This window comes from Onychostruthus taczanowskii, unplaced genomic scaffold (genome assembly GCF_017590055.1).
Source record: "Onychostruthus taczanowskii isolate IOZ18803 unplaced genomic scaffold, ASM1759005v1 scaffold99, whole genome shotgun sequence".
Classification (NCBI taxonomy): Eukaryota; Metazoa; Chordata; class Aves; order Passeriformes; family Passeridae; genus Onychostruthus; species Onychostruthus taczanowskii.
This window is the reverse complement of record NW_024507990.1, coordinates 195,364-221,953: the sequence shown is the minus strand read 5'-3', so window position 1 is coordinate 221,953 and position 26,590 is coordinate 195,364. Positions and strand designations below refer to the sequence as shown.

At 40.7% G+C, this 26,590-nt stretch overlaps 1 protein-coding gene across 7 annotated transcripts in view; it reads left to right on the top strand.

The window, feature by feature from the left end:
- Positions 1–26,590, top strand: part of OGFOD3 (2-oxoglutarate and iron dependent oxygenase domain containing 3) — a 48,135-nt gene that overhangs the window by 2,030 nt on the left and 19,515 nt on the right. For 5 of the 7 annotated variants that reach the window (XR_005954335.1, XR_005954334.1, XR_005954333.1 and 2 more), the window contains exons 3-8: positions 3,880–3,955; positions 4,561–4,678; positions 8,070–8,134; positions 8,708–8,764; positions 13,064–13,217; positions 19,794–19,917. Coding sequence is in view for 3 of the 7 variants with exons in the window: in XM_041427332.1 (XP_041283266.1) it covers positions 3,880–3,955; positions 4,561–4,678; positions 8,070–8,134; positions 8,708–8,764; positions 13,064–13,217; positions 19,794–19,917 (594 nt within the window). In the remaining 4 variants the exon portion in view is untranslated. The remainder of the gene's footprint in view (positions 1–3,879; positions 3,956–4,560; positions 4,679–8,069; positions 8,135–8,707; positions 8,765–13,063; positions 13,218–19,793; positions 19,918–26,590) is intronic. The other 2 variants (XR_005954336.1, XM_041427331.1) reach the window with 1 other exon arrangement.

Below are 26,590 nucleotides of genomic sequence, written 5' to 3'. Positions count from 1 at the left end.
CAGATGATCTTTGGAGGTCCTTTCCCAGGCTCTTCTGTGATTCTGCAATTTTTAACTTTTTCCTGTGCTTGTTGTGATATAAAGAGTTTGACAAATTGCAGCCCCATGTTCTTCAGGTGGCTGGTCCTGGTGCTGTTGGTCAAAAAGACTTTTAACATAAAAGAAAATGTTATGTGGAGTCTGAGGTCGCATAGTTTTTCCTCAGTGCTGCTACTGTAGCATCTTTTTTTTGAGGATTCATCCCAAATGTTATTTAGGCCAAGAAAACTGATGTCAGGAAGCTACCAAGAAAAACAACTGTCTTGTAAGGTAATTTTTTTTGACATGAGAACACATGTTCTCTTAACTTTTCATAGTTACTATAAGGGGAAACTGCTGCTGGGTGAATTTGTGTAGTGCAAGGCCAGAGAAAACTGCAGCTGCTGATTTGGTTATAACTGAACTGGTGCTAAAAGTCTCTGGATTCTGCTACTGCAGTGTTTGCTTACTAAAATAACCCCTCAAACCAACAAAACTTTACTTTTCCCTTCCCAGGTTTGCAAGAACAATTTTTTGAGCTTGTGGTCTGGGCCATCCCACCAGTTATGCTTTTCATTGTTTTCTTATTATTTTTCATCTTATTCTTTTCACTGTAAGGAAGGCAGGAAGTTGAAGCACATCTCTCCAGGAACAGGCATGAAGGTGTTCTTTAATTTTGGGGTGTCTGGGGAGCAGCAAGTGCTGACTGCAGGGTGAGGTCTCACCTCTTGGCTTTGTATGAGGATAATTGACTCACCTTTCTAATTAGGTGTTTGGTCTTGCTGCTTAAGTTCTGTGATTTATTTAGGTTTTTATTTATGTTGTTTTTGGTTTTTTTAAAAAATTATTTTATCTGTGTTGTGACCATGCTTTTGAGGATCCAACTCTGAACTGGTTAATTGAAGCTGAGCTGTGATAATTTTCCCACGAGAGGGTGGTGATGAGCTGTGGAGGAGTTTTTTGTGTGTCCCATTCCCCACAGCTGAGCCAGGCAGAAAATGTGGATTATGGATCAGCTCAGCAGCTTTAGGCACTTGGAAATAGGTTTCTGTCACTCAATAGCTCTTCATTCTCCGTCTTTAGCCTGGTTTGGCACCCTCAGCTGCAGGCTCTGTGTCAGGAGGAGGCACATTCCTGTCACCACTCAGTGTCTGATGCTCAGCTGTGAGGTTTCCACGGCTAAAATGAGCTTTTTATTTATGCACCTGTCCCTGCTTCCAGCTGAACTTGGTGCAGCTGAGCTTCCAGTTTGCTTCAAGTGGTTTGGTAGCTGGTGTCAGAGCAGGATTTATTCCCTTAGCACTGCCTGCCTGTAAATATACTTCATACCAAATAAAATTTGCTATTTTTCAGAGGCCAAGCACTTATTCTATTTGCAGAAGGTTGGTGTTATGAGCACAGTCTCACCTGCACTCTAAACTCTGGGGGCAGATCTTCACCATTTCTGCTCTTATGAGACACAGCTAACTGCTTCAACCTGCTGTGGCCACTGTGTGTGGTGACATCTTATTTCTGCTGTGTGTTGACATTTTGTGTCAGTGCACAAAGCATCCGTGGGCACTGCCCAGGGGACAGAGTTAAAGGCACTGCCCAGGAGCCAGATTTAAGGTGCTTTTCCAGAGACAAGGCCAGGGATGTGGAAAGGTCTAACCCAGCCTGCTGTGGGGATGGCAGCTGGGAATCTCTGCCTTGGAGAGGGATTGTTCCTGCCCAGGGCAGGAGGAATGAGATGATTTCCAAAGTCTCTTCCAACCAAACTGTTCTATCATCCTGTGCCACAGGGGAAAATCTTACAGAGCTTTTTTTTCTTCCTGTGAATCCTCTCTGGCTCAGCCCTGAGTGGTTCTTGGTTAAATACCACTAAGCAGGAACACAGCTGCAGTTTGGGCACTTGGTCCCTTGTGTTACATTCTGCTTTTTGTGCTGAATGGGAGCAGGGCCAGTGGCAGTGTTCTACATATTTATTTGTTTTACATATTTATGTATTTTACTTGTGTTTTACATATTTTGGTATGTTCCTCCTTTACCTTGATTTACCTGGTAGCCAGAGCTGATGGTGCCTTATCAGATAAAGGACCAGATCAGATAAAGGTTTTCAAATCATCATTTTTTCCTCCCCTTTTGTTACAAGTACAAAATTTTGCTATAGTGTTTTACATATTTTGGTATGTTCCTCCTTTACCTTGATTTACCTGGTAGCCAGAGCTGATGGTGCCTTATCAGATAAAGGACCAGATCAGATAAAGGTTTTCAAATCATACCATTTTTTCCTCCCCTTTTTTTACAAGTACAAAATTTTTCTATGTAGCACCCACTTTTTACAATTTCTCTGGACACCTTAACAATATTAAAAAAAACCAAGCAAGAACAATTCATATCCCAGCAAGCACAGACAATTCTGCTACTACAGGCTGAGCTGGAAGCTCTCTTTTGCAAAAGGGGAGTTGCACCCATTAGTTCTTTCAGAATATAAACTTTTATGAAAATTAAGAGCAAAATGGTATACCAGGTTACCTTATGCCATACTTCTCAAAAAAAGCAATATTTTTTCTAGAGAAACTCAGTGAACCAAGTTTATCTTGAGTTACTGGTAGCTGAGGAAATACAACTTTGAAAATCACTTTGTTCTGAGTACCTTGAGAGGAACTGAAATAAAGGGTAATAACTGAGATAAAGAGATGGTTTTGTGTCTGCTGGGCACAAATTTGTGGAAGCTACCAGGTACCTGCAGTACTAATCTGAATTTCTCCTGAGATTCTGCAGATATGGCTTTGACTCTTCCTTGCCATGGTCTCTGAGACAGAGAGGACACTTTTCTTAGTGCTGAAATAATTTTCAAACAGACTGTTCTGATTTTTCCTGGGCATTCACTCAATGTTTGTGCTGCACTGTTGGTACCTGACTGACTTTATGCTGGACTACATTCTTCTGTTTGTTGGAGTTTTTTCTCCGTTTGGGAAAGCTTGTGTTGTTGCTTTCAGAGCACCTCCTGTTTCCAGATCTCTGTCAGAGACCCCAGACATGTAACAATTGAGGTAACCCTGTGGTTTTGCCAAGCCTGGATATTTGCAGCTGGAAAAGGAACAGATCTTGTCTGAAATCAGAAATCTTTGCTGAATGTTGTAGAAAGGAAGCTCTCAATAGTCAGGTTTGCCCTGGAGTATTGAATTTCTCTTTTGAGTTTACTCTTCTCTACTTGAAAATCAGCTTTCCCTTGCAGCCCACCTGAGACATAGCTGGTGTATATCCAGTAATAGGAAATGGAAATTCCTGCAAAATTCCTGGCAAAACTTCTCCCATCAGCCTGCTCATTGTTATGAGTTGCCTTTTGATGAGAGCACGCTGATGCTTTTGTCCTCCATGGGTGAATTGATGGATTTCTTTCCAGGAATTTTGTGTTCTGATGAATAAATAACTCTTGAAGTGACACTCCAGGAGCACTGAGTGTGTTGGCAGTGTCAGTAACCACACTCAGCCCCTCTCTCCTGGGGCTTTACATCTGTAAATGGATCTTTCTCAGAAAAGTGCCAAATGGAACATCCCAAGGTCTCTGGTGGCTCAGAACTGATTTTATTTCTTCTTCTTGCCTGAAGATTGTTGTCAACCAGACTTATAACAACTTTCATATATTCTTCACCTGGAGCTCCTGCTGCTGACTTGTTATTCCCAGGAGCTTTTAAAATCTAATGTTAGATTTCTTAGCAGTGAATTTTAGGGGACTTTTAAAATCTTATATATCCAAGCTGTGTGCTTCAAGAGTGACTTCAAGAGAGGCTTTTGTGCAAAGCCTCATTTACAAGCCTGCCCTTCAGGTGGCTGAAGTGGTTTCAATGGGTTCTTTTCCTCCTCTTTGTGTTGCAGGTTGCACTCCTAGGAAGTGTGGAAGAGGTGTGACAGATGCTGTAATCACAAGGGAAGAAGCTGAAAGAATTCGTAGGTAATTCTTCTTTTAGCTCCAACTTTTAAAAGCACTGATTTTAATGACATTGTGCCAATCTGAGGGGTAGGATGGGTGAGCAGGATGGGTTAGCCTGACCAAAACATGAAATTTTTGTTACTAAAGCCATTTTCCATTTTTACTGTAGTGGGGGCAGTTCTTTCACACAGAATCTGCCTGGCTCTGAGGGGCATGAGCACTTCACAGAAAGAAAGCAAAATGAATTAAATACGTTTGAAAGGATTTTCACTTGGCCTCCATTTGGCCTTTAAAAGCAGAACAAAACAATGTGAGCCTTCTTGCAGCTGTGTCACTGTCTGGGTAATCACAGCAGCAGTCCTCTGTGAAGGGACTGGTTTGAGGGTATTTTTGGGATTTGTGCAAGGGAGCTGCAAGCTCAGAAATGTTCTGCAATGAAATACTTCATTTTCATGACAGGCTAGAAGGCTCAGTTTCCAAGAAATGGGAGCTGCTGTTAAAACTCATTTGAATTATACCTGAAGCATCAAATCCCACTCTGTGAGGAGTTACATTTGGTAAATAAGGACATTAAAGACATAGTAATCAAACTCCAGTTCTCACTGAGATTATTGTTTTGCCTGCAGAATAGCAGAGAGGGGACTGTCCTTGGGAGGATCTGATGGAGGGGTGAGCAGTGTCCTCTTATTTTCTACATTCTTTTACTGCCAAGGCAAGATTATAAATGCATTTTTTGGGGCTGAGGTGAGGAGATGAAGATTTTTTTCCTTCTGTTCAGACTTGGAAAATAATTGATTTGGAAAGTTATTTCTCATTAATACTTCTGCTAGCATTGTAACTCCTGATTCTGCAGTACAGAATACATTTCCTTGTATTTAATTATTTCTAGCACCTCTCTTGAACTGATTTTGTCTTCGTCTGGAAAGAGTTGCTAAAGCAGAAGTGCAAAAGTTTATCTTCTGAAAGTAAATTACAGTGATTCACAGAATCATGTAAAGATTGGTTTTGTAGAGACAAAAAAAACATGTAATGTCTTAAGCAGCCCTTGGAATAATATTCTTTAAACTGAAAGAATCCCACTTCTCTTTAATGAGCACATTCATTTTAATTTCTTTCCCCCATCTTTGTTCTCAGAATGTTTTTGTGTGTGAACAGGAGCTCTTTCTTGATTATTTGTAAACACAGCCACTCCTTTAGGCCTCTGCTGAATTAAGGCATATATTAGCAAAAAAAGAAGGGTTTCAGTGGAAAAAAACAGCACTTTATTGTCCTTGTGATTGCTGAGAAAGATCTGCAAAAAATATAAACCAAGAAATTAAAGCAGTGCTGCCCATCTCGATGTGTTTAAAAGATTTAACATTTTGTGTTCAGTTCTGCTAGAGTCCCTGGACTTTTTTTCAGTTCTGTGGTTTCATGGCTGGCCCCTTTCCCTGGGTTGCTCTGCCCTTTGGGCCCCCCAGTGTGGCTCCTGGGGTCGTCACCTGGCTTTGCTGGCCTCTGCTTTTGGGACCCACGTGGGATTCCTCATCACAGTCCCACAAAGAGGGATTAGAATGGCAAGGGGGAGCACACAGGGCTTGGATCTGGAGATCCACAGAGAGCTGTTGTCCAGCTGGGGGTCAGGAACTGGGGAAACTGAGGCACAGAAGGCTGGGAAGAGATTAGAGGGGAGCTGAACTTGCTGCCCAAAGCCCAGAGCTGGGCAGGGGTGCTGAGCTGGCTTAGTTGGACAGCAAGCCAGAGTGACAGACAAATGCAAATGCATCATCTCTGTTATTTTGAAAACTTCATTTTGCCTCCTTTTTGTTTTATTTTTTTTTAAGGTGAGGTAAACGAGAGGGAGAGGAAGCTGCTTCTCTCTCACTGCAATAAAATAAATCTGTTAAAAATCTGATGTCTGTGGAGAGGTGTGAGCTCTGAGCCAATACATAAGCTGAGAAGTGCTGGGTACTTGAATATTCTTTTTGAATTCTTTTAGCAGTAAGAGGGTGGAGAATATAGGACTAATAGTATCGAAAGCCCAGAAGAACATGTTTGGGCTTTCCATTTTTTTCAGAAAGTTCTATTTCACTTCTGTAGAGAGTTCTGTAAACCAGGATATGGAGTAGCTCTGTCAAACAGTCTCTCAGAAACAGGAGTGTTTGTGTGTTTGCCATCTTTAGACAAACTTTGTAGGCATTTCAGCCTGGGAACACTGTCCTGAACTGCAGGCTGGCCCTTGATCAGAGAGCAGGACTTGAGGTAATCAAGATTTTATTGTCAGTGTCAGAAAGGATGCTGAAAATGTTAAATATTCTGAAATGACTGAGGCCAAAATAGATATGTTCCTATTTCTTTCCCAGGTAGCTGTTAAGCAGAGAGCTCTGTGCTCATGTGTGAGAAAGTCCCTGTCTTGGCATTCAGATGTTTTCCCCTCTCTGAAACAACCCTGAAGGATATTGTTTCTTTTTCAGGTTCTTCATCCTTTATCTGGCTGTTTTTTCTAGCCTTTATGTTGTAGCTATTGACTTCTCAGCTATTAATAACTGCAGTTCTTAGGGGTTTGTCTTTTATTGATTCATTTCATTATTTGGATTTTCCAAACTAATCATCTGGAGCTTGGGGAGTGAGAAGAAATGTGTAAGAGAGGCATGTGGAAAGAGTTAGAAAGGCAATTTGTTTTTAAATTAAATTAATCTTACCTGTGTTGTGCTACTTCTTATAATCTACTTTAATATGGTCACAGACATATCCTTGAAGCTATACAGGAGCAGTTTTACCTCTTTTAGCTGTGGCTTAGATTTTTGTACAGAGCCAGAAACAAACAGATGAAAGTATTTTCCTTCTGAAGCTTGAGTAAGGCTTGAGACAAGAGCTGCTCTTGCCCGAGTGTGAGATTGTTTCCTTAGCAGTCCTCTGAAGCTTTTGGAGAGCAGTGGGAAGGGCAGATCTGCAAAGCTCATGCTGTGTCCACTCCAGTAACTTGTTACTTTATGTATTTTTCAAGGAGTAAATAAAGTTATCTGTGTAGGCTTGTTAATAAAAAAGGTTGTTGTTATCTTCTGTAACAAGAGCTGTTAGTGGGGTTCCCCTGGTTCAGCTCTGGAGCTCAGAGCAATTGAGGCTGCAGAGACTTTAAGGGGCTGTGGTGAGTGTGTTCCCCTGGCACCAGTGTTGTAACTGCTGGGATTTTGTTGGAATGATGTGAATGGTCTGTGGTGCGTCCAAACAATGGCAGATTCCAAGATGAGTGCCCAGATATTGTACATCAGAGGTGTCATTACTTCAATGCCAGGTTAATTAACTGGTGCTCTTTGGTATTTCCAGTGGAAAAGACAAAAAGACTTCTATTAGACAGTTCTGTTTTTAAATACTTTAGAACTGATGCAGAACAAACATGTATTTTGTGGACAGCAAGGGGCATACAAAAGTGTGCTTTATTCAATTTAGAGAAACACTTTGGAATCCTCTCTTCTGGCAAATCTGAATACTAATCTCTGCAGCTTGTTGGGAGCTCAGCAGAAGAGTTTGGATTGAGTTGGATGAAGAAATGGATTGAATTTTCCTTTGTGAAAAAACTTTTCACTATGTGGTTTTCTTTTATAGCAGCTTGGAAATTGAGGAAAAGAAAGTTTAGCCCTAGTAAGCCTTGGAATTCTAATTGAACTTTTAATTTAATACTGACTTTTTAATGTCTGTATTAAATATGAGAAGTATACAGGATCTCGTGGTGAAGGAGAAGTTTTAATAACAAATGCAGGGCAAGATAAATATTAGTGCTGCTGCTTGAGCACACAAATACTGGAAAATGTGTGTGGAAGGGAAATGTCTTGAAGAAGGGATCCTGGAGCAGAGTGATTTACCCTGAGCCCATGGGGGGAGATTGGCAATTCCCTGTTAGATCTGACTCTCAGAAATAGCAGTCCTGTGCTTTTTTTCTTGTAATACCTTAATAATCTCTGCATATCTGCAGGGATCTGAGGGAGGTTTCTAGTTGTAAAATAAATGTTATATTGTGAACCCAAAGGCTGGAAACTGCTTTTACTTGGGAGGCTGTGGAAAGTGAGAGGCAACTTGGGACAGTTATTAAAGGTCATAGTTAAATAATGCTAAAACATTTTCATGCTCATTTTTCTTTCTTTGTTTTCTTTTCCAGGCATCAATTTTGGACTTGCACTCTGGAGCTCTTTCCCTGGGGAAGCATTTTGTTAATCTGTACAGGTAAAATGAGGTTGTGGCTTCCTGCCTGCTGTCATCCATCCCTTCCCTGCCCACTGCCTTTCCCAGTGTCTCCATCCCCTGGGCTGGGATTAGTGATGAGAAATTATGGAACTTGGCTGCATCCACCACACTTTCCATGACCAGTTAAAGAGCTTTCCTGGCATGAAAAAGAAGCTTTTGTTGAACTGGGCACTTTGAAAGCTGCCATTATCTTTATGTTCTTGCACTGGTTAATCATAGTATTTTTTCACAGTTATAGTTTAGTTTATTCAGCAGTGGAAGAAATCAAATAGCCTGAACCATTAAAAACTTGAATCCATGTGCTTATTTCATGATGTGGGAGGGGATTTTTTTAATGCCTGAGGAATGCCATTACCAGTTGCAGCATTTCAATTCTTTAATCTTTTAACATTTGATCTTATAGCATCGCTTTTAGACATCATGCTCAAAGCATTTGTAAAATATTTTTTGGGTGTGTGTGTTGTGTTCTCACTTTTTGATTGGGGGTAAGGAGTTGTTATTGCTCAGTATGATTCAGCAACTCCTCTTTTAGGTTGTTGTTTAATTTTTCAGGTACTTTGGGGACAAAATTCAAGACATCTTCACAGAAGAGGATTTTGCCTTATACCGGTAAAGCTTTTCAATAACTGCTGAATGAACCACAAACCAGAAATTTTTATGGTTTTGAGTTTTTTGTGGAGTGCAGGCTGGGAGGGGATTGCCCTTTGCATTCATACACTGGATTTTGCAGCTCAAAATAGTAGTATCTGAGAATAAATGTGACTCAAATAAGAAAAGTAAAAGGATTTTTTGGTGGCTGATAAACATCAGCTGCTTGGAGCTGCATCAGCCACGTCTGGACAGTTTTATGATGTGAGTGTTTTTAGGGTGATGGCAGCACCACACACTTCCCTCCCTCCCAGCAAGAAGAGCTGCTCTTCTGAGCTCTGTGGGGATTTGGGATGGATAATCCTCATTGCCTCCTCTTTCAAACTTTATCCAGGGGGTTGTGTGAGATGACAGACACAATTCTGGGCTATTATTACATCAGGAACTTGGGGTTTTTTGAGGCAGAGTGTAGCAAAACATTAAAAACAATAAAGCAGGAAGTGGAAGGACTTGAGATGACTCATGTTGTGGCTGGAGGAGCAGCCAGAGGATGAAATAACTCTGTAATGGAACAGCTCTGGCATCTGATGCTCCCAGCTTTCCTGCAGCCCTGCTCATGCACTTAACACACACACCAAAGCTAACGAGTTCCATGTGCCTGGGAAGGTGTGTGGCCAGAGGTTAGGAACAAGCATTCTTTATTGACTAGACACAATAATTCTTTGGTTATGCATTTCAGTTGGTTTCTCATAATTTAAAATGTCCCTGATTTGAATATTTTTACTTTTTTTTTTTTTTTTTGGTCTTTTTTTCTTGCCTGTTTGAAGGAATCTGATCTCCCTCTAGTGGTGGAAGAAATATTAAGTAGCCAAATGGGTTTATTAGTTTTATTAAAATGGTAATTAATTAATATAATCGTAAAATATTAATCACTTTGAGCTTATTTTTATTTAACAGCTGTTTTTCGATGTCGTTGTCTTTATAGATGAACATCTTTAAAATGTTTTTACTTCTGATCCCAGTATTGTAAAAATTAGATAAGTGCTTGATTATTATTAAACTTCAGATAATTTCTGTTTCACATGAACGGAAGCATTCAATTTTTCAAGACTTTTATAAATTTATGCTGTGAGATGAGACAGCTGCTAGGGAATGTCAATATTCCAATGGAATTTCATGCCAGTACAGGGGATGTTTCAGTCTACTGGATAAGAAGCTAATATAAAATATATTATTAAATGCTTTTGTTCCTATTAATGGCAGTGCTTTAGCATGACTGTAGTACTTTGTGGCCTTAATGAATGATTTTATGCTATTTTTGGGAACATTTATCTTTATTACTTTACCAAGGTCACTTTAAAAATACACTCTTGAGAGAAATAACTGAATGTAATTCATGTCTAAGTATTACTGATTGCAACAATAACGAATCTGAGAAGGCATCCTGAGCCACGGGGCTGATTTTTAAACTGTCTCTGTCAAAATTACATTGCTTCAGACTCAATTATGGTTTCTAGGCTGATGCTTTAACCACTATCTGCCAAGCACATTACAGCAATCCCTCTTGTTCCACGTAATAAATGAAATGTTTATTCAGAAGGGAGACCTTTAGTCAGGATGCTTGGTGGAGGGTGTGAGCTGAGCACAAAGATTTACTCCCAAAACCTGACAGCTTGTAAAGGCAGAGACAGGAGGAGCAGGGCAGGAGCTGGGAGTGTGCTTTCTGTGTCTGTGGCGTGTGTGAATCCTGTTCAAGCTCTCTGGCTGCAGGAGAGCCAGCTTTGCCAGCTCCCTGGGTGGTGCTGACAAGTGGGATCATCAGGGAGTTGTGTGGATTGAGCTTTGAGTGTTCTGTCACCGTGGCTCAATCACATTTTGCAGTGGCTCCTAGCTGCTTTTTTTTTGTGTTGGTCTGGCAGAGCCTGTGTCTCACAGAAACTTTTCAGTGGCACTTTCAGCTCTCTGTGCTGCTGCTGCTGCATTAAGCTGGCAGCTTTGCAAGCTGGTGAACTTCCTTTCTTTCAAGTTGTGTCTTCCTTAAGCTTCCAGCTACTTCACTGGCTTTTTTACTTTTATTTTCTTCCTCATCATCCTAGCTCAAAACAGTGACTGCTTTTACAGAATCTGGTGCTCGTGTGCTCCTTTCAGGGAGTTCTGGTCTGGCTTTTTTATTTCTCAGTGCAAATGGACAAGGACTGCTGCTGACAGATGTGGGGGGAGCATTAATTTGGTGCTGATGCTGTTGACTGGAGGCTGTTCCTGGGCATTTCTTACTCTGTTATTGCATCTGCTCAGAGCCAGGGTACACCTCAGCAGTCTGAACAGATAAAAGTTGCTGTGCTTATGAAAATAAATGCTTCTCGAGCATGAAGAAATATTTCCTTTGTAGCCATAATCCACCAGAACTCTCCCAACAGTTGTGAGGAGCAGGAGCAATGAGGGAAAGGAGGCTCCTGCTGCCTCTGGGTCATAGAGGCTGAGGGAACAGTGTGGCTCTCCCAGTTTTGGGCTCATTCATTCCTTTCTTCTGAGGTGAAATTTGGCTTCTCCTGTCACTTGGTTTACACGTGAAGGACAATGGTTTTGTCCTTAAGCATTTTGCCAGTAGGTTGTGTTTGGAACAGCAGGGCAGGGAATGGAATGAAAACCTGCAGTCATGATATTGATAAATGTTGAAATGGCTTGGCCAGCAGGAAACAGACTGTACAGAAAAGTTTTTCTAGGCTCAAAAGCTGTAAAAGTATTCTACTTTTCAAACCTGTATTTGGCATATTGAGTAGGGCTTTGCATCCTGTTTGGTTTGTAAAACACACATTGTGCCCAAAGCCATTGCACATCAGTCTCCAAGAGGAGTGAAGCTTTAACAGAGTGAAGTTTACAAACACCAGAGAGCAAACCTTAAAAGAAAGCTTTTAAAAGTGAAAAATGAATCAGGCTGAAAGAACAGGGAGGACTCCTTGCAGAGCAAGACAACTGGAGGAATTTAGTTATGTCAAGACTGTGGCCTGACTGCTTGGGAGGGGATTTATTCCTGGCTGGTGCAGGGGCCAGGGAATCAGCTGCTCTGCTGTTTGTGGCTGTGAATTCTTCAGCTGGCTTATTCAAAGCTCTCCACTCACAACATGAATAATTGCATTTAATGCTTTCTGAGAGCCTTTCCTGCATCCTGCTTCTTGGAAAAAGCAGACAGCAAAATCAGCCTCCTACAGCATGAGAGGAGGGAGCTGTAGGTTCTTTCCTTTTACACAGTCCACCACTATGTAGCTCTGGACTTCAAACCTCACTTCTTGCAGCTATATATGTATCCCTGAAAATCCCTCTGACTTCATTTGATACTTTTTATATTTCACATGTAAAATAGCTTGAATTGACCCCTAAACATGTAATGTGAGACCGGTTAAAAAATTAAATCTGTGTGTGTTATTTCTGTTTCTTGTGAGGGACTAAGTGTGAACAGAGTGAATATTTAGTATTTTTTAGTACTTGTGGATTTTAAGAGATGACTTTCACAACCTGTAGACACACACCACAGGTCTTGTTTTAATTCTGTCACTTCTTTTTAGTCACCATTTAGTCACCTTAGAGAAATACCTGGGAAAAACTTCCTTGAAAGTTATGCTGAAGTTCAGTTCTATCGAGTGGAGAAATGTAATGGAAGATACAAACCTACTACTATAATTCCATGCACAACTTCAGAAATGTGTTTTCTCAGGTTATCTTGTTTGTGCACTGTAGTTGTGTGATTGTGAGAGACATCTTTTTAAAAAATTAATTTTATTTCATTTTAAAAAATGAAATAAAAAAAATCTGGTAACAATACCAATGCATATGTTGACCAAGAGCCCTGAATTTCATAGTGCCAGGGACTTCACCAGTTGGTTTCAAAGTAGTTGAAGGTTCTTCAGAAGCCACCCTTTTATGAAGGTACAACTTTTCTTTTACCTGCTTTGAATTAAGAATATCTCTGTGAAAGCCTAATGTTTTCAGCAGTTAACAAAAAGTGGGATAGGTATGGAATTACTCAGGAAAACAGACAGAAATTTTCAAACCTAGGCCACAGGAGACAAAGTTTGTATTCCTTGATATTCTGACAATTAAAAAAAAAGAACCCAAAGAAACAAACCCCAACCAAAATCCCTGGGGGAGGTCTCTATTTTCTCTCTCTCTCCCTTCTCTCTCCCTTCTCTCTCCTCTCCTCAAGGCAGAATCAGATGTGTCTGTGTTCCATGTTTCTCAGCTGAGGAAGAAGCAGTGAGTGATGAAGAGCACAGAGCAGCAGGAGGGAGGTGTCACTGACTGAGCCCTGTGTGTTCTTTGCAGGGATGTGAGGCAGAGGATTCAGCAGAGGATTGCTCAGGTGTTTGGTATCAGCTCTTCTGCCTTGTACCTGACCAAGCCAACCTTCTTCTCCAGGATGAACAGCACAGGAGCCAAGACAACACACGATGAGTACTGGCACCCACACGTGGACAAGGTGAGGAGGGGGCTGAGATGGGATGCAAACATCTGTTATTGTTATTAAATCACCTTGAAATCATTTTACATTTAAACAACCCATCAAACAGGTTTGAAAACTGGTGCTTCAGGGGATGAACCTAATTTGAGATAAGTGAGTTTTAGAGCCACAGGCCATTGCATCCCATTCATTTTTATTTTCTCTAATTTAGTTTTGTTAGAATTAGTAAACTGAGGATGACTACTCAGGAATCTCTTTTGTCAGAAACACAGATTAAAATGACCTGAATTGCGCTTTCAGCCAGATCTAGAAGGAGCTGTTTCACTGTGATCAGTGATCACTGTTGTTATTGATCTAAGGCTCTTCAAAAAGGCTTAATATTTTTATTTCAGCTGTATGTGAATTGAAGCTTTTTGAGCTTTTTGAGTTTCAGTGGGGATGTGGTACCTGGTACCCTCTTTCAGTAACTTGGTGTTTTGATCCTTCTAACTGCACAGTCTTATTTCTAGGCTTATAGCTTAATACTTGGCATTTCTCAGTGGACTTAAATGATTTGGTAGTGAGTTTATTTCTGAATTTCACTGAGTTCAAGCATTCTGTGCAGAACAGCAGACTACCAACAATGGAAGAATCAAAGGAAAAAACCCACAACACAAAAAAACCCCCAAAACCAAACCAAACCCAAACAAGCAAAAAGCCACCTCCACAATACCCATGTTTCATGCCTTCAGGATTTATAAATGAGTCACTCTGGAGTCATGGATTACCCAAAATGAAACCAAATCAAATAATCCCAGCAAAATCCAAGTTATTCCTCAGGGCTCAAGTCTGTAAGTGGGCAGTGTACCTTGAAGTCTATGACCTGAGACATGAAAAAATCAAACAGAAATATTCCTTGCCTGAAAGTATTTCCTGGAAAAAGCCAGTCTGAGGGAAGTGTCTTCTGTTGGTCATGACATTGGTGTGAGTTCCTGTCCTTGTTCATGTGAGCAGAAGCAGCTTAAATTCAGAAAATGTGGTGGTAGTGATGACACAGCTTATGTTTGGAAGCAGAAAATCCTGCAGGGTGGAATCTGCCAGGTTTTGGGTGCCCGTGGTTTGAAAAGCTGTGATGGAACCAGTGAACAGGAATGGCTCTGGACCAGAGGTGCTAGGGATGGTTTTGAGGTCCAGATTGTTTTGATTTGTGTTGGTAGGAAATGGCTGCAGGGAGCAAATTGTGCTGGTGGGGCTCACAGAAATTCCATCTTGTTCTGCTCAATTCCTGTGGGTTCTCTTCTTCCTTTTTCTGCCTCTACCAGGTTCAGGACTGAAGGCACTTGAGGCAATGAGACCAGAGTTCACATTCAGACCAGGTGTTTATTGTTTCTTATCAATGTTACAGTCCCACAGCAGTGAGTTCTGCAGTCCTTCATTAATAAGGCACAAAATGGCTAACTATCTCTTGTTACAAGGTCTTTTAAGGCTAAACTGTCCCATTAAGAAATGACACCTAAACTATTTTCCCTTTTAACCCAATAACTGATCACTCAAAGTCTGCAATGCCAATTTTTCTGTCTAATTACAAAATACCACCCAAACCCATGAAGAAGAAGGTAAAGAAGAACAACCAGCCCTAAAACCTCCATCTTGCTTCATATTTATTTCTATATTCTAAAATCCCAAACTCTTAAGTTTTCCACCCTGTGATATTAACCAACCCCACACCCACAGTCCCAGTCCTGTCACTCAATTTTGGAAGCCTTCTCTATAGCCTCAGGTCAAATGCAGTGTTCTCTTGGGAGTCTATGCCTTTCAGAACAGAAAGTTTGAAATTCTCAGCATCCAGGATTCCAACAAATTCCAGGAGACCCTTGGGAAGAAGGAAACTGATGATCCTGCTTGTGTGAAGTGCAGTGAATTCATTGGTTCCTTACAGTTTTCCCATAGTTTAAGAGAATCAGATTTGACTGATTCAATCTGATCAGTCAAGATTGGGACAAGGATGGGAAAAGCAGTATATTTCAACAGCTTATGCCTATTTTCTCCACTCTTTTATTTCAGTCCCCAAAAAAGCCTATTTTAGAATTCCAGACTCTGATTTATTACTGTAATGAGATTTGTGTCTGCCCAAGCCCTGCTTGCCAGAATTCTCTTTATTCTTCTCTGCATGTGTTTTGTGTTGGGAAATGAATAAGGTGGTTTGGATAACCTCTCAATTAAGTGTTCCCACCTAAATATCTCCTATAATGTACAAATTATTTTGTAATTTACATGCAAATAAGTTTACATGAAGAGAATTTGTGGAAGCTGCTTTTCTGTCCTGTCATCCTGACAATGCCTTAACGTGGTGGACAGCAGGCTGAATGTTTTCCTGTTTTTATCCTTCCTTTTTGTCCATGTTTTATTTATCTTGCAGGCTGTCTGTTCAGGGAGCAGATACATCAATTGATTTGCCTTGGCTTTTTCTAACCCATCTCCAGTTTCAGAAAAAAAAAAACAAAAAAAACCCCAAAACAAGCAGGAAAAATGCTCTCTTAGACTTGGAATGCATAACGTAGACCTTAGTGGTGTTCTGTACTGAATAATGGTGTTGTCTGATTTCTGCCAGGGGTTGGAGTCAGTGATCTTGGAGATCTTTTACACAACCTAAATAATTCTGAGTCTGTGAAGAGAATTGTCTCAGTTGGGGCAGTTACCAAACACCTTGTTCATAATCATAAATAGTCTGAGAGAGACTAATTAGGATGAAGCTGTGCAGCTTCCCAGGTTGCCTCCAGTGCAGTCAGCCTGGCTTGTATTTCACTTCCTCCAGCAAACTTTTCCACTTCCAGACTGCAGTTGAAAGCAAGGAAAAAAAAATACATTTCTATTGATCTGAGGTAAGAAGTTCTTCCCAGAAAAGAGTAGTAGAGTTCTTAAGTGGCCTCCAAAGCAAGTGTGAATGCTGGGAAGTTGAAGAAAGATCAATAAAACTTGCCAATTTGTTGGATGCTTTTGTCTTGGATCATTATTTATGCTTTCCCCTTGGAACAGAACAAATCACTTCAGGTATTTCTGCATGATTTAACAGTGAAGGTTATTCCTAGAAGACATCACGATTTTTTCCTTGTCTCCTTCCAGAAGAAAGGTAAAATGGAGCCTAAGCAAAAAAAGTTCACTATATTTTCTGTCTCAGAGTGACATTGTTGTTAAAAAGATGTGACTTCTTGGAACATATGAAAACCCCTCTTGCCTTTTTCCTGATGTTGCTGAGTCTACTGCAATTAGATTTCTCAATCTGAATCTCCCTGAAGACTTCTAACAGCATAATGGAGTAGTACAGATTTATTGTGTTTATCTGAGGCTTTGTTTTTTCTTCCTCCTAAAATTTCCTTGGTTTGTAGTTACATAGGAATGGAAACCCTGAAATCACCCAAATGACTCATTTATATCTTGTTGAATTTATAAGCCTCTCAGTCAAATGAAGAGAGTGTTGTTTTAAGACGTGGAGTTTCATCTTGGATGGAATTTGTTTGGAACTGAGGCTTCCAAATGTCAAATACCTGATTTATAATGGAGTTGCTGTTGCACACTTCACACTGGCAGCACTGCAGTCTTTATACATTCTCTGGTGGAAGCAGTGTGGGACTTGGAGATTTGTGCAGTCCCCTGCCTGGGCACAGATCCTCTCATCCCTCACAGAACTGTCAGGCTCTGCCTTAAGATGGTTTTGGCTTTGTTTTCCTTGAATTTCTTCTATCAGAGCTAGTCCAGCACTTCAGTGCATATTTCCCAAAATTGGTTCTGTTTTTTTTTTAGCCTAAACATGTCCATGATCAGTTTAGAGCTATTTTTGTTCTACATCCTCCCACCCCCATGTATTTATAGGTAGGAATCATATCCCTTTCCAGCCTTTATTTCTCTGAGCTGAACAAGCCAAACCTTTAATTCTCCTCACCTGCAAAGTGCTCTCCATGTCCCCAGCCCTCTCTGCCTGCTCAGTCACTGAGAGCAGCTGCTGTCCCTTCATGCAGACTCCTCACTCTTTTCTTCCCCTGCATTTAATAAAACACATCAAAAGATCCCATTTCTGCCCTGGGACAGCATCATCTCTGAAAACTGAGGAGGTTGATTCTCATTTCTGCTCAAAGCCATCACCTCAGCTCACCTACAGCCATTTGCAATTGAGATGAACTCTTTGCTCTTTTATTGTCTGCTAATAGACACTGCCAACAAACAGCACACTGGAAGGGCTATCAAGGCTGTTCTGGTGCTTATCTGCACACAATTAAGTGAAGGATTACAGGAAAAGAGAAGCTGTGACTCTTTTTTTCTCCCTGCTAGACCAATGCTGATTGCAAAGTGAATTTTCTTCTGCACTGGGAAGCAGAGGATGCTGTCCTAAATATCCTCAGTAACTGCAGACCTCTTGCATGATCCTACAGCTGTTTAGTTGCATAGAAATGTGTCCCTCAAAAAAACCCACTGCCAAATGGGACTGGCTAATTCTGGCATTTAGTTCTATTTATAATAATAGCCTTTAAAGAAGGCTAGTATTTATTATTTATTTTTTTAAAGATGCTCATTATGAGCATCTACCATTAAATATTATCTGTGTTTGACTTTTTGGATAAGGAGTGTTCAAAAAGAGCACACTAACCATATGACATAGCAGGCTGAATGGAAATATCTGCATTTTTTTTCTCTTGAGTTGTTTACAAGGAGCTGTAGAAATTTGATTTGGAGCTGTGTGGCTTTTAATGACAGCTTCTCTCACATAGTTTGATCTTTTGGTTCAATTATTAATCTTGTCTGGTACTGGAAATCATTTCCAGGGTAACAAATGTATTTGATATACACTGGGAGGACTTCTAGCATTATAAATAACTGAGTTTAATTTAATGCCTGCTTTCCATAGTGTTGCATTTCTCAGACCTGGCTGCTTTCTGAGAGTGAGTAATGAATAAGGACAGGAAGAGAAAAGCCATTTTCCCTTGCACACGCATTCCCCAAATTAGTCATCTCTAGCAATCAGATGTGTTTGGTTAGGCTAAAATGCTTGGTGGTCAGCTCTTAGAAGTTTATAATTGGTAAAACCACCTTGGAGAGGAGGGAGAGTGCACTGAGGGAGCAAGGATTGCTGTTCCTCTGAAGAGTTGATAAAAACAGTTCTAATGCATTAAAGTAGCAAGTATGAGCTGAATGACCTTCTGCACTGGCTGGAGCCTTCCTTCAATCGATTGGAAGTTTTTATCACCAAGTCAGTGAAGTGGAAAATAGCTTTGCACAGCTGATTTGCATGAGAAGGGCTCTAGAGTGGCTGGTTTGAGGTGCTGCACTAGCTCTTGCTCATTAATTCCCATTTATTGCCTTGTATTGCTACCAGGGTTTGGGAAAACATGGGGAGAAGGGGATCACTGTAATATTTCTCTCATTTTTGTGGTTTGGCTTTTTTCCTTTGAGCCCTTATGGTCAAAATAATAACATGAGTATGAATGGAAATGTCTTCCTATTCCATCTGCTGTTATGTTCTCTCTGGTCCTGCCCTTACAGAAAAATGTGTACAACTGCTTCTGAGCCAAAATTTAACTGGCACTAATGAATATAACTTGAAACATGACTGAAAATATTTAGAAAACTTCTAAGTTTGGAAGTAGCACCTACCTCTAACAGTCACCAGGTCAGTCAAAACACTCTGCAAATTCTGTGTATTTATACAGTACCACTGTGCTGCACATTTCACTGCTTGACAGTGTAATGCTGAACTTTTGAGTTGAGATACACAAAGAAACTGGAGAACACAGCCATTGATTTCAAGTCTTTTTTTAATTGCTGGTGACATGTAGATATGAAAGGAAATATTTCCAGAATCAGCTAAACTCAATGTTAAATATTTAGATAGCTTCACTCTCAGTACGTGGTATTTATTTTCTCCAACTTCAGTGTCCATATCAACCAAAAATAATGCTTTAAAAGGAAGGAAAAAATCACCTTGCTGCACTTAAAAGTTGGATGTTTGGTCTGTAGGCTGAGAAGAAGCAGAGACTTCCAAAGTTCAGTTTGAAGAGTTTTAAACAAAACCTGTATGGAAAAGAGTAGAGGCTCCTCCAACAAATGTATATTTATTTGGAAGCTCTGATTTTCTGTTACCATGAATCTCCTGTGTGGTAGATGGTGAAAGAATAGCAGTGAGGTATCCAGAAACCTTATACCCAAGATTAGATCATGGGTGGAAATCATTGATCAAGGGCTGTTCTTCTGCTTATTAACCTCCTGGTGACATTTTACCTTGGAATAGTAGAAATCCTGTCTTTTGATAAAATGCACTTCTGACACTACGTTGTTTTTTGCTCTGGGATGATAGAAATCAATCAATCACTTCTCTAATGGTGGAAACTGTAACAATAGAACTAACAAACATGCTAGTCTTGTAGTGTGTGTGTGTAAACACAAGAGAATAAACTAATAATTCTTAGAAAATGGTGGTCTTGGTTTTCAAAGACCCCTTTATTAAATACATGAAAAAACTGAAAATCAGAAGAACCCACCAGCTCCATCTGCTCAATTAGCTGTGCTCTGCAGAGATATGATCAAGAATTTGGTAAATTTTGGTAATTTTGGCTTCCCCCACAGGTGACTTATGGCTCTTTTGACTACACTTCTCTGCTCTATCTGTCTGACTACTCCAAGGACTTCGGGGGTGGACGCTTCGTGTTCATGGACGCAGATTCCAACAAGACCGTGGAGCCCCGAGCAGGTACGGGCCAGCCTGGCTGCAGCTTGTGCCATTCATTGGCTTTTCTGGGCTGGCAGGTGGTGTGGGACTGTGTTTTTGTCAGCAGGAATAACGTGGGGTAGTGTAGCATTCTGTGTTCAGGTTGATGACATCAAAAGTGAAGATTAAAACGGGTTAAAGTACAGACACAGTTTGTAATGTCTGGTGTTAAGCCACAAGAAGTGACTTCCTGGAAAGCTGTAGGGCTTAGAAGAGGTGGCCAGTTCTGACAGCTTAGCAGGTCACTATGTGTGGGAAATAGTAATAATGGTAATAATTTTGGATGATTAGCTCTAAGACATTTACAATATAGTCTAAAGCTGATAGGCCAAAAAACACTTATAGTGTATTATAATTAGGAAATAGCTTCTGATTGTGATGGCATGAATTATAACATTTGTATTATCTCACCCTTCTCATGAGACTGAAAATAGAATAAAAGTTTTTAAAGCACCTCTCAGTTGCCCCATCTCTGAGTCAAAATGAGCTTAGTCTGACAACTGTGCAGCAAGAGCAGAGCTAACTGTCACTGCAGCAAATCCAAATTAAAGCAGGTTATTTTAGACTGGCCTGAAATTCCTTTGCTGCTCAAGGTGGAGCTTAATACCCTGTGATGGCTGAGGGTGGGTGTGAAGGTGATGCATTGCCACAGCTCTGCTACCTGCTGGAGCATGATGAACCATGATTACTTGGGTATAAATCCATCCCTGCTTCCAGGAGGTCTGACAGGGATGAGCCTTCTGATGGCTGTCAGTTATAAATAAATAAAAAACCTTTAAGGCTGGTTTGAGATTTTTAATATGTGGAGAATTTGAAACTAGAATTACTCTGGGGCTGCCTAGAGAGGAGCTCAGCCTCAACTCATCTGTCTGGCAGGTGAGTGCTGAGCTTCCAGCAGTGTTACCTTTCATAATGCAAGATCAGCCACACTGCTGCAGGGAAAAAGAAAAAAAAAAACAACTTTATATTCCTGCTGTGTTCTGTCTTTTTTTGCCAAGAGAGAAAAGATGGAAATTTAGTCATTTAAAGAGCCTCAGTAATTGTCTGCTGACTGTTGTTACCCCAAGCAGAACTGACTTCAGACTATTGCTGCCTGCAAACTGGGATGGGTGTTCTTTGAATTCTGGATCATAGTGATCCACTCACCTGCAGTGATGCTGGTTTAGATTAACTCTGAGATTACTTGGGTTTGCTAGCAAGAGCTGTATGTTCCATTATTTTGTCTTTTATGATTGGAAGTAAACCCTAAATGAAAGCTTCATCTTTTGCAAAATGCTGCTGCAAGCATTTTGAAAGGGAGCACATTAAACTGTTTTTCAAATGCAATTCTAAGATTACCAGATCTTTATAGCTGTAGAAATCACAACTGAATTCCAGGTGTTTGGGGAGAGCTGTCTCACTCAGCCTGGCTGCAGAGTGCAACATGCCCCTGACTTAATTTCCAAAAGTCTCTAACTGTGAAATTGCTTCCATTCAGCCCCATCTATTAATTTTCAGGTTTTCTGCTGCAAGATCTTTGCTCTTGATGTTGTTTTGGGGGAAGAAGGGGAAGCTGATGAAATACAGAATGTTCTTTTTGGCTGTCCCTTTGCCAGGGGGTTGTATGGGCAGTGTGTGCCACAGGACACCCCTTCTGAGACAAAACAATGCACAGCTCCTCAGGAATAGCACAAATGTCCCTCATGGACACAGGAGAAAATTAATTACACTTTTCTAACACATCTCTGTTATCACAGTAGTTAGGGCTCCTCTGATTGTGTCACAACCTCTGACATCCTGTGTGCAGAGGACAAAAGCTTGAAAGGTGAAGCACAGTGTGAAGGCATTAGCACTTATTTTTCCTCTTGCTGACAAAATGTGTTTTGTGAAGGAATGACCCCAGGCTGTTTTCTGTTGCTGGTACAAATTGATGTATTTTTCATGTTCATAGTGTTCCTCTGCAATGTTTTTCTCTCCTTCTGTCTTTTTGGCTTTTCTGTGTTTGTTTTGTTTTACGCTTCTTTTGATCCTTTGTGCTTCTCTTGCCACTCCAGCTCAACTGTTAAAACCACACGTTTGTGAGCTTTCATGCTTCTCATTTAGGAGCTCCAGGCTTTTCTAGGGATGACTGTCATAATCACTGGTTCAGTTTTCGTGCTTGACAACTAATTTACTTTTCTGTATTGCTAATGCCACTGCATCCTAAAACCTGCTACTTGTCCCACACTTAGCCTGCATTTCTGGGGACCTGACTCTGAGTGCCAAAATGAGCAGGTTTCTTTTCCTGTGAGCAGCAATTTGTTCAAGTGTCAGTGTGGAGCAGAAAGGCATTGTTAGTGATGCAGCAGAGCAGAAAAGCAGTAATTGGAAATAGAAGAAAAAAGCAATTAAACCATTGTGGCATGTCCTGTGTTTGAAAGTGCTGCCTGGGCAAGTCCCAGTGCTGCTGCAGATGCATTTGCACCACTGCACTGGTGAGGATCAGTGTCAGCCAGGCAGCTGGGGACAGGGAGAACTGTTCTGCCAGGAGTGGAGCCTAAATTAAAATGCTTTTCACTTCCCACAGTGTATATCACTCGTAGATTACCTAAGAAGTCTCTAAGTCCTGACTTTCACATAGTTGACTAAACAACTCTCTAATTTGTGGGGTGATCTTTAACATCCCTAGTTTGGTTGTTAGCAAACATTAGCTGTAAGAAGGAATTGTGATTTATTAGCGTTAAGGCTCTTTAGATTATTTTTTTAAACAGGAATGAACAAGTCAGCACCAGTTCAAGTGTGCAGACCTTTGGCTAATTCATAGCCAGACATGGCATGAAGGAACACATCTTTCTTATGCTCTGATGGGCTGCAGAAGTGAATATTTGTCTTTTGACATCAGTCAGGACCTCTCTGCCACAAGAAACTCACTGTACCATAAGGAAGAAAATTCTTAGTGCCAAGGGATATACAACTTCGAAAATAATTTTTTTTTGTGACAAAGAAACAGATCTAAAGTAGTATCTGTTTATTTTAAATATACAAGGAAATTCTGCTTCCAGAATTGTCATACTGGGATTTTCCCACCCCTTTGCACCAGGATTGGCTCTGTTTGAGACACTGTAAGAAACAGAGCAACATTTTGAAAATGAGGGCCCTTCAAAACTAAGCCCTTTCCATATTAACTCTTCTTGCTGGTCTGAGGCATGTTTTAGTAATCTGCAAGACATAAGGAAGAATGAGAATAAATGGCAAACATCAAGGCTTTCTTTTTTCAGACACAAAATTGGTGTACTTTATTCTGCTGCCAAGCTTGTTAGTGTTTAAAATGTCATATTTAGAATTTCATAATTTTGCAGAGTCTTGTGTGAATTTGGGGTCTGGCAATATTAGGCAGGTTCCAGACTTTACTTAATCATAAAGTGTAGATGAAACTGCTCTTTGGGAATGAAATCCCAGCGCTGCTTCTGTGTTCTTTATTTGCATGTGCATTTCTTGGTTTGAAGGTCAGCTTTGCTGCACTTATTTTCAACTTACAAGGGAATTTGTTCTTCCTACAAGTAACTTGTTACACAAAGGCAGAAGGAAAGGTCACAATCACTTCTGTGTGTTTCTGGGAGAAACTAATTTGTGGGGCAAAATGAATTCTGTACATTGGAGAGTGCAATGTGACTCTTTAATCTCAAACTTAGTCTATTCTCACTTAGTGTTTCTGGAAGTGTAAAATATTTGATTTGAAGGTATAAGAAAATATTTGGGAACTCCACCCATACAGACAGTCTCCTCTTACTCTGTGTTCAATCCACATCCTCCACATTCAGTCTAGATCATGATAATCTGCCAATTCTAACTTCAGTTCTGCTCCAGTCAGTAAAAAACTGCAGCACATCTTGAAGTTAAATCAGTATTTTTAAAAAATCCACAGCAGCAGCTGTCAGTCTTGGTGAGGAAGAAATGGAGGCAGCATTAGCAGCTGCAGCAAAACTCACCACAAATTGTGCCAGGGACTGGTGAGGTGATTGCAAAGAGTGGTAGGAAGAGGAGAATCTGTTGCAGTCATATAAAAAAGGACAAAAAATCCTTATTTCTCAATAGAACTTGCTTTTGGTTTTGTTACCTGTGGAAGAATAACTTCTTCCAGGCAGGTTTTGTATTCTGCTGGTGTTTGATGCCAGGTTAATGAAAAAAACACTGTCTGTTTGTGCCTTTATGTAATGCATGTGCAGCCCAGTATTTCAAAAATTTGAGTTGATATTGGTCAAGAAAATATGCAGGAAAGCTGAAGGCAGAAATCAGTGGAAAAATCAGCTTCAGAGACTTCCTCCATGAAATTCAGGTAGTGTAACAGATGAAATAAAACAAAATACCAAAGTAACTGCAGGTTCAGCTGTGTGGTTCAGTAGTGAGAGTTGATTTCCTGGTTCCTAAGCTGTGTGTGAATGTCACAGATGCTCTGATGAAGCCTCTTTAAGGACTGTTTTTGGAATAATTGAGCAGCAGAGGTTACCCTTGTTCTTATGCTTCAGTGATTTACTAAATGTAAGGATGAATTCCTTCTTACCAGAAGTCCAAAACCCAGAACTTGGACTTCCATGGGATTTGACCAGAGCTCTGCTAGACATGCCATGTTTAGCAAGGTCAGGAGAAGTCAGATGGATGATGCTGAGGTTGTTTAATGGGGCTGAAGTTGCAACACTTTGTTCTTAGTGAGAACTTTTTGTAGGAGTCAAAATCTGAGCCCTGGTGCTGCTGCTGTGACAGAGCAGAGCAGACCTGGCTGGGTGAGAGCTGGAAAATATCCCTGCCCTTCTCCGGGGAGGAGAGATGGAGCCAAAAGGCCTTGGGGAGACTCATAATTGATGTGGAGAGAGCAAATATTCAGTTTTCACTTGTAAATACTCCCCAGGGTTGTCACACCTTCAGACAGAGTGAAAGCTGCTGTGGTTTTGAGCAACCAGCTGTGCTGGGAGGAGAGAAGCAGGCAGGGATTCTGAACATCCAGCAGCTGGTACCTGAAAATGTTTGTGTACTTTTAGCAGGAAATGAATGAGTTCATTCCATTTCTTTAAAAACTAATCTGGAAGATTTCCAGGCCTTCCTGAATTCAAAAAAGAAGCAACTACTTTTCTGAGAGTATTGTTAATACTACAAATTACAGATTGGCTGTGGGAGACTTCACTGTGTGAACCAGTGATTTTATTTACAGCAAGAAATTTCTGTCTAGTAACTAAATATGGGACAAGTTTCTAACTAGGATTTGATACCCATCGCAGGTAGTTTTATTTTATTTATTTAAAATAAATTTATTTTAAAATTTAGAAATTTTAAAACTTTATTAAAATTAATTTATTTTAAAAAATTAATGTCTTTTAAAAATTTATTGTATTTATTTAATTTATTTTAAATTTAATTTTATTATTCTGTGCTTGACCTAAATGTAGCAAAATGGTTCAGAGAAGCTTGTGCCCTCTCTTTTGGGTGCCTTCTTCACCCCAGATCAGGGCACTTGCAGACATTGTCAGTCCAGGTTCCTTTTGTGGGATTTGCTTAAAGCACTTAAATTCTCCCAATTCAACATTTTAAAATAAGTAATTGAATCAGTTAAATAAATTTCATTGTGTGCTTGCAGAAAACATTATTACCAGTTTATTTGCCTAATGATGTGATGGGATTTCTTGGACAGTCTACAGGAGAATGAATTGGTGATTAATCCTAAACAGATGCTGAGGATGAGAAGAGAGCTGTTGTGCATTTTCCCTGGCAGTGCTTCTGTCTGGCTGTCACTCAGCAGATGAGATGCAGTTTTCCCCTCTTTCCTGAGGAACATTTAGAGCTGATAAACGTTAGGCAGAGAGTGGAAGCTGTCAGTGCATGAGATGGAAGATGCTGAATAGATCTGTGGTGCCAAATAAACTGTTCCTGCTTCCCTTTAACCAGACAGAGGAGTTGCTTCACAGAATTCATGGAATTCACAGAATTTACAGAATTCACAGAATGACTGGGTTGGAAGAGACCTTCAAGATCATGGAGTCCAACCCAGCCCCAACCCCTCAGCTAAACCCTGGCAGCCAGTGCCACATCCAGGCTTTGTTAAACACACCCAGGGATGGTGACTGCACCACCTCCCCGGGCAGCCATGCCAGAACTTTATCACCCTTTCTGTAAATAACTTTTTCCTGATATCCAGCCTGAATTTCCCTTGGTGAAGCTGGAGGCTGTGTGCTCTAGTTCTGTCAGTTCCTGGAGACAGAGCCCAGCCCCAGCTGAGCAGAGCCACCTTTCAGGAGCTGTGCAGAGTGATGAGAGCACTCCTGAGTCTCCTTTTCTCCAGGCTGAGCACCCCCAGCTCCCTTCCTTCCCTCTGAGCAGCAGCTCAGTCTTCCCAGTGCCCCCAGCCATGGGCAGTGGGTGGGGTGAGACCCTTCCCATTCCCCCAGCCCTGCTTTGCCTCCCTTCCCTGGTGTCCAGGGAGGAGAGCAGGGGCACAGATGGGATGGGAATTAACATTCTCTACCCTCTTTTTGAACATTTATACTGATAAAAATAATGTACTGTGGAAAGAGTGTGTTTTTGCTTCAGAAGTATTGTAAAGGAAGTAAGTTTAAAATAAATCCTTCCCAAGTGAGGAAAAAGCATCTTTGAAAACTGACTGTAGCCTTGTTCAGTTATCCAGACCCCAGTTGATGCATATAGGAGC